At 47.6% G+C, this 12,545-nt stretch overlaps 1 protein-coding gene across 1 annotated transcript in view; it reads left to right on the top strand.

The window, feature by feature from the left end:
* LOC134969751 (fatty acyl-CoA hydrolase precursor, medium chain-like) overlaps positions 1–12,545 on the top strand; it is a 93,271-nt gene that overhangs the window by 69,329 nt on the left and 11,397 nt on the right. The window contains exon 11 of the mRNA XM_063945908.1: positions 836–985. Within this exon, the coding sequence (XP_063801978.1) occupies positions 836–985 (150 nt within the window). The remainder of the gene's footprint in view (positions 1–835; positions 986–12,545) is intronic.

Here is a 12,545-nt window from a genome sequence, read left to right as displayed (position 1 = left end):
ATGGGTCTCTGACACCGATGGTCATGTGTTGATGGTGACATTGAGGTTATGCCTGTATTGTCCCATCCCTAACTCTCCCCTGTGTGCTTCCTCCAGAGTGCAGTGCAGGAGAGCCGCGAGCTATGGAGGAAGCCGGCCAGAAGCAAGCCATCTACTCTTCCAACCCAACTCTCCTGCCAAGTCCAGCTGTAGCAATGCACTAGGCCTGTCCTAAGCTGTCAGGGGGCAGCGTGGGGCACAGAAATGCTCCCTACTATGGAAACGGAGCTCTGGGGAAACCATGGCCAGGTTATCAAGCCTTGGAGAGTGCTAAAATTGCACGGTGATAAAGTACCGACTAATCAGCCCCTAACTGCCATGTTACAGGCTGTGTTTGAAAAAAGACAGTTAAGGGCTGATTGGTTGGTGCTTTATCACCGTGCAATTTATCACTATCCAAGGCTTGATAAATCTGTGCACGTTTGGTACTGAGTGCGTATGTTACATCATAGGCCCAGTGACCAGTCTACTTTACTACACCATTTCCATTCCACCCATGCTTACTCAATACACCCGTTCTTCCATGCTTACTCAATACACCCGTTCTTCCATGCTTACTCAATACACCCGTTCCTCCATGCTTTCTCAATGCACCCGTTCCTCCATGCTTTCCCAATGCACCTGTTCCTCCATGCTTTCTCAATGCACCCTTTTCCTCCATGCTTTCTCAATGCACCCGTTTCCTCCATGCTTTCTCAATGCACCCGTTTCCTCCATGGTTTCTCAATGCACCCGTTTCCTCCATGGTTTCTCAATGCACCCGTTTCCTCCATGCTTTCTGATTATTGGCCAACAGATGCCGGGAATCCAGTCTACTTCTATGAATTCCAGCGCCGTCCATCAATCTTTAAGGATTCTAAACCAGATTTTGTCAAAGCCGACCATGGAGATGAGCTGTTCTTCGTGATAGGAGGGCCCTTCATGCCAGAGGGTCTGCTGTTCACAGGTAATATCCATAGTGGCTGAGATAAGAACTAAGAAAGGGGTGTCATAGTGATCGTAGCATTGGGATGTGTGACATAGAGATGTGTGGCATAGGGATGTGTACCATAGAGATGTGTAACGTAGGTATTGTACGGCATAGGAATGTGTGGCAAAGGGATGCGTGGTATTGGGAGGTGTGGCATAGAGATGTGTGACATAGAAATGTGTGGCATAGGGATTATACAGCATAGGGATGTGTGGCAATGTGGGCACCTCATGTTGTGTAGGCAGGAAGGAGGGGGCATTATTACAGAGCAGGCAATGTAGTACAGAGGCGGCTGGGACATAATGTAGCAGATCTGATGGAATGGGACTGGTAAATGCTCCATACAATAGATGTGGGGATATCGTCTGTCTCTGGTTCTCACAGAAGGGCGGAGGTTGTCTCAGTCGCTGGGGGCAGAGGTGACATCACAGATGGGAGATTACAGGTGATGGAATAGTAATCTCAGTGAGTTAATACAGAATACGGATGAGGAGCATTATGGAAAATGTGGTGGAAAACTAGGACCATCCTAATAACTGTCAGCAGAAGTATCAGTCAGTGCAGGAGATTGTATTACTCTCACAATCACGCATTTGGGGCTTATTTCATAAGGTGAAGCAAAGAGCAATGACTTCCTTTTCCTTGTGTTTTTCCTAACACTTTTGATACAAAGGTCTGTTGCCTGCAATATTAAAGGCAACAGACCTTTGTATCAAGCGTGTTTGGAAAAACACAAGGAAAAGGAAGCCAACGTGATTTGCGAAAGTAGTAGCAAATATTGTGAAAGGAAAAAAGATGGCTTTTAGGAAATATAAGCAGACATAAAATAATGAAGACAAAGAGGTATATATTGTTAGACAGAAGGAGACTAAGAAGGTAATCAGATGTGCAAAGGCACAAGCGGAGGAGAAAATGGCCCAGGCAGTGGGTAAAGGAGGCAAAACTTTTATTTAGGTATATAAGCAAAAGGAGAAAAACAAAAGGTGGAATTATAAAACTAAAGACAGAGACTGGGCGTCTTGTTGAGGGAGACAATGTAATAGCAGATCATCTTAATGATTATTTTTGCTCAGTATTTACTACTGAAAGAGAGGGGAAGGGGCCACAGTTTATTAACAGGGATATTCAAGAAAATGAAACAAGTACATTTACAAAGGAGAAGGTCCTAACAGAACTCTCAAAGCTGAAAGTGGACAAATCTATGGGACCAGATGGGACACAGCCAAGGATACTAAAAGTACTTAAAGAGGTGCTGGTAGCACCATTGACAGAATTATTCAACCAGTCATTAGCTACAGGAGTAATTCCAGAGGACTGGAAAAGAGTGAACGTAGTCTCACTTCACAAAAGTGGAAGCAAGGAATAGGCAAACTACAGACCAGTGAGTCTTACATCAGTAGTAGGAAATTGATGGAAACACTCTTAAAAGAAAGAGTTGTAGATTATCTCAAATCTAGCAATTTACAGGATCCCAAACAGCATGGATTCACTGTGGGGAGATGCATGTCAAACAAATCTTATTGAGTTTTCTCTTACGTCCTAGAGGATGCTGGGGACTCCGTAAGGACCATGGGGTATAGACGGGCTCCGCAGGAGACATGGGCACTATAAAGAACTTTTAGTATGGGTGTGCACTGGCTCCTCCCTCTAAGTCCCTCCTCCAGACCTCAGTTAGATTCTGTGCCCAGAAGAGAGTGGGTGCACTACAGGGGAGCTCTACTGAGTTTCTCTGAATAAAGAATTTTGTTAGGTTTTTTGTTTTCAGGGAGCACTGCTGGCAACAGGCTCCCTGCATCGTGGGAGTGAGGGGAGAGAAGCAGGCCTACTTAAATGATAGGCTCTGCTTCTTAGGCTACTGGACACTATTAGCTCCAGAGGGAGTCGGAACGCAGGTCTCACCCTCGTCGTTCGTCCCGGAGCCGCGCCGCCGTCCTCCTCACAGAGCCGGAAGATAGAAGCCGGGTGAGTATAAGAAGAGAGAAGACTTCAAAGGCATCCAGAAGACTTCAGATCTTCTATGAGGTAACGCTGCGCACCATTGCTCCCACGCTACACACACACACTACAGGCCCTGGGCAGCAATAAACCTCTAGGACTGGCTAAATAGGATATATAGGCTACAGCAGCAGTATATTCTTTAATACCCCGCCAGTATAAATAAAAGTAAGCGGGACCGAAGCCCGCCGCTGAGGGGGCGGGGCTTGATCTCATAGTACTAACCAGCGCCATTTTCTCCACAGCACACTGCAGAAGCTGGCTCCCCGGATTCTTCCCTGCTGAACACTGCGAAAGGGGGCTTTAAAAAAAGGGAGGGGAGCACTTTGTAAGGCGCAGTGAGGTTATAGATTTATCTATATCAATATATAAAAGCGTTTTGTGTCTGGGAATTTTTGTTTCCAGGGTTATTGGCGCTGGGTGTGTTCTGGCATACTCTCTCTCTCTCTGCCTCTCCAAAGGGCCTTATTGGGGGAATTGTCTCCATATTAATATATACAATCCGTGTGTGTGTGTGTGTGTGTGTGTGTGTGTGTGTGTGTGGGGGGGGGGGGGGGGGTTTAAGTCAGTACGCGTGTCGGCATGTCTGAAATGGAATGCTCTTCTAGAGAGGAGGCGGAGCAGATGATTGGGGGGTCTCAGTCGGCAACGCCGATTCCGGATTGGTTGGACATGTGGAATGTTTTAAATGCGAATGTGATCTTGTTACATCAGAGATTGGACATAGCAGAGTCCAGAGAAGAGGGCCCTTCAGGGTCTCAAAAGCGTCCCCTATCCAAGATAGCTGACACTGATACCGACACGGATTCTGACTCCAGTGTCGACTACGATGATGCTAGGTTACACCCAAGGGTGGCCAAAAGTATTCATTATATGATTATTGCAATAAAAGATGTTTTGCATATCACAGATGACCCCTCTGTCCCTGACACGAGGGTACACATGTTTAAGGAAAAGAAACCTGAGGTAACATTTCCCCCATCCTATGAGCTGAACGCTGTTTTTGAAAAAGCTTGGGAAACTCCAGACAAAAAGCTACAGATTCCCAAGAGAATTCTTATGGCGTATCCTTTCCCTGCACAGGTGGGAATCCTCGCCCAGGGTAGACAAGGCGTTGACACGCTTATCCAAAAAGGTCCCCTGACACGGAAGCTCTCAAAGATCCTGCTGATCGCAGACAGGAAACAACTTTGAAATCAATTTATACACATACTGGTGCGTTACTCAGACCGGCTATAGCATCGGCTTGGGTCTGTAGTGTGGTAGCTGCTTGGACAGATACCTTGTCAGCTGATATTGATACCCTAGATAGGGATACCATTTTGATGACCTTGGGTTACATCAAAGACGCAGTCTTATATAAGAGAGACGCTCAAAGAGACGTCGGACTGCTAGGTTCAAGGGCCAACGCCATGGCGGTCTTAGCTAGGTGGGCTCTGTGAACCCACCAATGGAATGGAGATGCCGACTAAAAGAAGCATATGGAAGTTTTACCTTACACGGGTGAGGTTTTGTTTGGGGAAGGTCTCGCGGACCTAGTTTCCACAGCTACTGCGGGTAAATCCACTTTTTTGCTTTATGTTCCCCCACAGCAAAAGAAAACTCCACAATGTCAGATGCAGTCCTTTCGGTCGCATAAGTCCAGAAGAGGTCGGGGCTCTTCCTTCCTTGCCAGAGGTAAGGGCAGAGGGAAAAGAACGCCTGCTACAACTAGTTCCCAGGAGAAGTCCTCCCCGGCTTCTACTAAATCCATCGCATGACGCTGGGGCTCCACTGAAGGAGTCCGCACTGGTGGGGGCACGTCTTCGACTCTTCAGCCAGGTCTGGGTTCTGTCAGACGTGGATCCTTGGGCGCTGGAAATTGTTTCCCAAGGCTATAGACTGGAATTCGAAGAGGTGCCCCCTAGCCGATTTTCAAGTCGGCGTTGCCAGCTTCTCCCCAGGAGAGATAAGTAGTGTTAGCTGCAATTCAAAAGCTGTGTCAACAGCAAGTGATTATAAAGGTTCCCCTGGCCCAACAGGGGAAAGGGTACTATTCAACCCTGTTCGTGGTCCCGAAACCGGATGGTTCGGTCAGACCCATTTTAAATCTAAAAACCCTAAACCTGTACTTGAAAAAGTTCAAATTCAAGATGGAATCACTCTGGACTGTGATATCCAGTCTGGAAGGGGGGATTTTATGGTGTCACTGGACGTAAAGGATACATACCTTCATGTCCCCATATATCCTCCTCATCAGTAGTTTCTGAGATTCGCTGTACAGGACTGTCATTACCAGTTTCAGACGTTGCCATTTGGGCTTTCCACGGCACCGAGGATTTTCACCAAGGTGATGGCGGAGATGATGGTGCTCCCATACTTGGACGATCTCCTGATAAAGGCGAGATCGAGAGAGCAATTGCTGAAGAGCATGTCGCTCTCCCTGAGGTTGCTACAACAGCACGGTTGGATTCTCAATCTGCCAAAGTCACAATTGATTCCAATGACTCTACTATCATTCCTCGGAATGATTCTGGACACGGAACAGAAGAGGGTTTTTCTCCCAATGGAAAAAGCCCAGGACCTCCAGAACATGGTAAGAGACCTGCTAAAACCAAAAAGAGTGTCTGTTCATCAATGCACTCGAGTTCTGGGGAAAATGGTGGCAGCTTACGAGGCCATCCTCTTCGGCAGGATCCATGCGAGGACTTTTCAGTGGGACCTTCTGGACAAGTGGTCAGGGTCCCATCTACAAATACATCAAAAGATAAGCCTGTCCCCCAGGGCCAGGGTGTCTCTACTGTTGTGGCTGCAAAGTGCTCACCTTCTAGAGGGTCGCAGGTTCGGCATTCAAGTCTGGGTTCTGGTGACCACGGACGCGAGCCTCCGAGGATGGGGAGCAGTCACACAAGAAAGACATTTTCAGGGACTATGGTCAAGCCAGGAGGCTTGTCTACACATCAACATGCTGGAATTGAGGGCCATATACAACAGCCTACGACAAGCGGAGAATCTTCTGCATAACCTACTGGTGCTAATTCAATCAGACAACATCACAGCTGTGGCTCATGTAAACCGCCAAGGCGGGACAAGGAGCAGAGCGGCAATGGCGGAAGCCACCAGGATTCTGTGCTGGGCGGAAAATCACGTGAGTGTTCTGTCAGCGGTCTTCATCCCGGAAGTGGACAACTGGGAAGCAGACTTCTCAGCAGACACGATCTCCATACAGGAGAGTGGGGACTTCATCAAGAAGTTTTTGCAGAAATGATAAGTCATTGGGGACTTCCTCAGATAGACATGATGGCATCACGCCTCACAATACTCATTGTTCCAGATTGGCCTCGAAGGGCCTGGTATTCAGATCTTCAGGAGATGCTCACAGAAGATCCGTGGCCTCTCCCTCTCAGGGAGGACCTGTTGCAGCAGGGGCCCTGCGTGTTCCAAGACTTCCCGCACTTACGTTTGACGGCATGGTGGTTGAACGCCGAATCCTAGCTGGGAAAGGTATTTCGGAAGAGGTCATCGCTACTCTGATAAAGGCTAGGAAGGAGGTGACGGAGAAACATTATCACCGTATCTTGAGGAAGTATGTATCTTGGTGTGAAGCCAAGAAAGCTCCTACAGAAGATTTCCATCTGGGCCGGTTTCTCCACTTTCTACAGACAGGAGTGGATATGGGCCTGAAGTTAGGGCCGAAATTTGTACCTTAAATGGAGCCTATCTATATTCTTTCAGAAGGAATTGGCTTCTCTCCCAGAAGTCCAGATTTTTGTGAAGGGAGTGCTGCACATACAGCCTCCATTTGTGCCTCCAGTGGCACCATGGGACCTTAACGTGGTATTAAGTTTCCTGAAATTTCACTGGTTTGTACCTTTTCCAACAGTTGAATTGAAATTTCACACTTGGAAGGTGGTTATGTTATTGGCCTTGGCATCTGCAAGGCGGGTATCGGAGTTGGCGGCCTTGTCTCACAAGAGCCCCTATTTGATTTTCCATGAGGATAGGGCCAAGTTGAGGACTCTCCCTCAATTTTTGTCTAAGGTGGTTTCTTAATTTCATATGAACCAACCTATTGTGGTGCCTGTGGCTACGGGCGCCTTGGAGGACTCCAAGTTCCTGGATGTAGTCAGGGCTTAAAAATTTATGTAGCCAGAACGGCTAGGGTTAGAAAAACAGAGGCACTGTTTGTCCTGTATGCAGCCAACAAAGTTGGCGCTCCTGCTTCTAAGCAGACGATTGCTCACTGGATCTGTAACACGATTCAGCATGCTCATTTTACAGCTGGATTGCCGGTACCAAATTCGGTAAAGGCCCATTCCACTAGGAAGGTGGGCTCTTCTTGGGCGGCTGCCCGATGCGTCTCGGCATTACAGTTTTGCCGAGCAGCTACTTGGTTGGGTTCAAACCCTTTTTTGCAAAATTCTACAAGTTTGATACCCTGGCTGATGAGGACCTCGCGTTTGCTCAATCGGTGCTGCAGAGTCATCCGCACTCTCCCGCCCGGTTTGGAGCTATGGTATAAACCCCATGGTCCTTACGGAGTCCCCAGCATCCTTTAGGACGTAAGAGAAAATAAGATTTTAAACATACCGGTAAATCTTTTTCTCCTAGTCCGTAGAGGATGCTGGGCAAGACTTGTATGTAGTTGTTGCTTACATAAGGGTTATGTTACAGTTGAGATCGGTCTTTGACTGATGCTGTTTTTGTTCATACTGTTGACTGTTTGCGTATATTCCAGGTTATACAGTGTGGTTGGTGTGGGCTGGTATGAATCTTGCCCTTAGATTAACAAAATCCTTTTCTCATATTGTCCATCTCCTCTAGGCACAGTTTCTTTAACTGAGGTTTGGAGGAGGGGCATAGAGGGAGGAGCCAGTGCACACCCATACTAAAAGTTCTTTATAGTGCCCATGTCTCCTGCGGAGCCCATCTATACCCCATGGTCCTTACGGAGTCCCCAGCATCCTCTACAGACTAGGAGAAAAAGATTTACCGGTAGGTTTAAAATCTTATTTTTTAACTATGTGACTAAAGTGATGGATAAAGGTGGAGCCGTGGATATAGCTTATCTAGACTTTAGTAAGGCTTTTGACACTGTTCCACATTGCAGACTGCTAAATAAACTTGGGACTTTGGGATTAGATACTAGGATTATTGGCCCTCATTCCGAGTTGATCGCTCGCAAGGCGATTTTAGCAGAGTTGCTCACGCTAAGCCGCCGCCTACTGGGAGTGTATCTTAGCTTCTTAAAATTGCGAACGATGTCATCGCAATATTGCGATTACAAACTACTTAGCAGTTTCACAGTAGCTTCTGACTTACTCGGCATCTGCGATCAGTTCAGTGCTTGTCGTTCCTGGTTTGACGTCATAAACACACCCAGCGTTCGCCCAGACACTCCCCCGTTTCTCCAGCCACTCCTGCGTTTTTTCCGGAAACGGTAGCGTTTTTAACCACACGCCCATAAAACGCCATGTTTCCGCCCAGTAACACCCATTTCCTGTCAATCACACTACGATCGCCGGTGCGAAGAAAAAGCCGTGAGTAAAAATACTATCTACATAGCAAATTTACTTGGCGCAGTCGCAGTGCGAATATTGCGCATGCGTACTAAGCGGAATTTCACTGCGATGCGATGAAAATTACCGAGCGAACGACTCGGAATGAGGGCCATTGAATGGTTCTTGGTTGCAGGATAGAAAACAGAGAGTTGTGGTAAATGGAGTGCATTTACAGGAGTGAAAAGTACCCCAGGGATCTGTACTTGGACCGGTGCTTTTTAATATCTTTATTGGTGACATTGCAAATCGCATTAAAGGGAAAGTATGCCTTTTTGCTGATGACACAAAGGTATGCAACAGGGTAGACACACCAGGTGGGGTAAAACAAATGACTGAGGATCTAGGTAGACTAGAGGAATGATCAAGAGAGTGGCAATTACAGTTTAATGCCCAAAAATGCTAAATCATGCACTTAGGTCTCAAAAATGGAATCCGGTCTGAAGGTCGACAATGTCTAGGTCGACCACTATAAGTCGACAGTCACTAGGTCGACATGGATGGAAGGTCGACAGGGTTTCTAGGTCGACATGTGCTAGGTCGACAGGTCTAAAGGTTGACATGAGTTTTTCACACTGTTTTTTTTTCTTTTTTTGAATTTTTTCACACTTAACGATCCACGTGGATTACGATTGGAATGGTAATCTGTGCCGAGCGAAGCGAGGGGACACTGTGCACTTGAGAGCAGTCTAGATTTACATGAGCTTTGGCTTCAACTGCCCTAATTTGCCACTTGCTGGGATTCTTCCCCATAATATCTTCTCCCTGTATATTGCCCCGGAGGCCGTCCACCTTCCCCACTGCAGCTGTCTGGTTCACGGAGCCGGGGGTAGGGTGGGGTCTGCGGGTTGTGGCCTGATTTTCTTACTGAAGCCGAGGTCTCAATTTCCGGCCGGATCCCGCACCAGATTTCCCTAACCCTCCCCCGTAGTCCTGTTCCTCCCCTCACCGAGACCCGCTGGGATCCTCTCCACGCTGCCTACCTCAGTCTCCTGTGGCTCCCCCGCCCGCTGAGTCCCCCGCCGGGGCTACCCGTCGGACCACTGGATGGTCTGGCTTTCTGCTCCTTCTCCACGGGCCGTGATACAGGACTCTGCTGCTCCTGCCGCTTGTGCCTCGCTGTGATTGGGGAGCGTCTGCGCTAGCTGCTGCCACTGATCTCCTCTCTCCCCGCGGCCCGGCCGGGAGCTCCCGCTCGGCGGTCTCAGTTCCCTTCTGCGGGCTGGCCATCTGCGGCTGCAGACGCCGCCCGCCATTTTGCCCCCCCTAACTGGGTTGATCTCCAGAGGCTGCACGGAGCCCTCCAGGTGCTGGATCCAGAGCGGAGACCTGGCGTGAGCGGCCCTATTATAAGGTGCTCCGGGGGTCCCATTTAATAATCTTCCTGAGGGTGAGAGGGGATGTCAGAGCCCTCCTGCAGCATTAATATTGGTGCTGAGAAACTAGTGTAGCATATACCAGCGCACGCACCTCATAGTGTGGCAACAAGCCCTTTGACTACCAGGCCCTGATTATCTCACGTCTGCCTCAGCTGCTAATGTGGGGGGATATTGCGGCTTCCTTCATGCACCCAGCCTACGCTTTCTGTGGAGATGCCATTATCCCTTAAGGGTAATCAAAGTGCCCTTGGAATGGCTGCCTGTTTCTCCTGCCACTAATAGTGTTCCTAAATGGGTCTCCTGTTCTGACGTGCTCTTTCTATGATCTACGGGTCTCTCGCCCGTTTATCCATGCAATAACCATAGCATTCGAGTTCCCATAGGCACTCCGCCTGCTCTTCGTGTGTGACCGGTCTCTCTGAGAATTTACGCCTCTTACTATGGCACCGAAAAGAGGGGGGAAAACCCCCAAAAAACCTGCTCCTATACAATTTCCTAAAGCTACCAGAGTCCATCAAAATTCCGCTGCTGCATCGGCGGTGAGCTTTGGGACCCCCACTAACCAGTCTAAATCTTATGCTTCCTACCCACCATCTGATTTAGATATGGATATTGACCCTCAAGCTTCCCTTACCACACAAAAGATGCTCAAGATGTTCTCGGCGTTCCGCACGGATATATTATCCGGAGTTGATTCCCCAATTCAGTCACTTCCAGTTGATCTCAGTGGCATAGCGGGGCATACTGACCATCTCGAAGAAAAAATGCAGGAGTTGGTGACCTTGCATAATGACCTTCTCACATCCCACTCTGAATTGCAGAACAACGTCGTCTCATTGCGAGAGAAGGTCACAGATCTGGAGGACAGATCGAGGAGAAACAACCTTAAAGTTAGAGGAGTACCTGACTCTGTAGCTTCGGCAGAGTTGCGCGATTATGTCACCAAATTCTTCAAGACTCTTCTTCCTACTGCATCCTCTCATGATTTGCTCCTGGATCGTGTCCATCGCTTACCTAAGCCGAGGGGTGGCTACTCATCCAGTTTTCCGAGAGATGTTTTGTTAAGAGTTAAGTTTTTTCATATCAAAGAGGACATTCTCAGAGCTGCCAGACAAGCAGAGGACTCTGATGTTATGGGTGGTCTGCAAATTTACCCTGATCTTTCCCAATTTACCTTGGATAAACGACGGGCGTTGCGCCCGATTACGGCAGCCCTACGCGATAACGACATTCACTACAAGTGGGGCTTCCCGGTCAAGTTGATTATTACGTATGACTCTTCCACTTATATCATCTCTACGTTTAAGGCTGGAGTGAAGTTACTGGATGACTGGGACATTCAAATTGCGCAACCAAAAGCTGTTGCCCCGGCCCCAGTGTCGGATACCTGAGCACCCGGAGTCGTTAGCTCGACTGTCCTACTCTATCTCTAGATGCACACATGGAGATCGAGATGTTTGTTATTGACCTCCTGAGCCCTCTAGTTCCCAGGGCCGTTGCCTACATCCTAGTTTAATTTTTTGTATTTATGTCTTATATCTTATAGATGTTAGTCTGTATTCTACCTGTTGTTGTCTCATATGTTATAATGTTTCTCGATTGTATGCAGGCCCTGTAGTTCTGAATAATGTGCGGTATTGTTGATATTATTGTTTCTTTCCCCTTATCAGTTTATTCATCCTTCTGTGTGGAGCTCCTCCATGGCCTGTGTGAGACCCATTTGAACCTGTTTCCCCGATGGTTTTTGTTTTGCCACTATGGTTTTTTTGTGGCAAACGCTGTGGCCCTGAAGTAAGGGCTTTTTCTGTTTTTTCTCCACTGTTCTTTCTCTTTTCTCCATTTTTCCCTCAACTTTCTCTGTTCCCACTGTTTTTACTCCCTTTGTTGAAGTCCACTCTCTCCCGAATGATTACATAGACCCTACAACGATACTCTTCACACTCCCTAATGGTTACGTTTTTTTTCATTAAATGCTAATGGCTTAAACTCCCCTTGTAAGAGACGCCAGGCTTTAGATACCTTTTATATGGAACAGGCTAGAGTTGTTGCTCTTCAGGAGATGCATTTCATATCCTCTGCCCCACCTGTCTTTCATTCGTTATCCGTAAGCCTATTTTGCAAATGATTCTTCTAAAAAAAAATGGCGTTGCTATCCTTTTCCATAACTCTATTCAATTTGTTTTGGATTCTCAATCAGATAAGGAGGGCAGATATTTGATTTTGGAGGGAAAATTGGAAGATGTTGAGGTAACGCTAGTTTCTCTCTATGCCCCTAACACTAATCAGCTGCCTTTTCTCCGTCAATTGTTTACCACTATCCACAAGGTACGGAAAGGCAGATTGATTGTGATGGGAGATTTCAACCTGGTCCCTGATGGAAGACTGGACAAAACACTCCCCCCCCCCCCCCCCCCTCCCACTAGAGCCCTCCGTGGGTCACGCTCCCCGACTACTTTAGCCCATCTACTAGTGGAATTTGATTTATATGATGAATGGCGTGTACACTCCCCTACGGGTAAAGATTATACCTTCTTCTCTCATGTCCATAACTCATACTCTCGTATAGATCTGATCTTGGTTGACAAATGGTCCCTACAACTTACGTTTAGAATACGTATTCTTCCG

This window comes from Pseudophryne corroboree, chromosome 11, assembly GCF_028390025.1.
Source record: "Pseudophryne corroboree isolate aPseCor3 chromosome 11, aPseCor3.hap2, whole genome shotgun sequence".
Classification (NCBI taxonomy): Eukaryota; Metazoa; Chordata; class Amphibia; order Anura; family Myobatrachidae; genus Pseudophryne; species Pseudophryne corroboree.
Note: the sequence above shows the minus strand (reverse complement) of the source record. Positions and strands in the feature narration are given on the sequence as shown.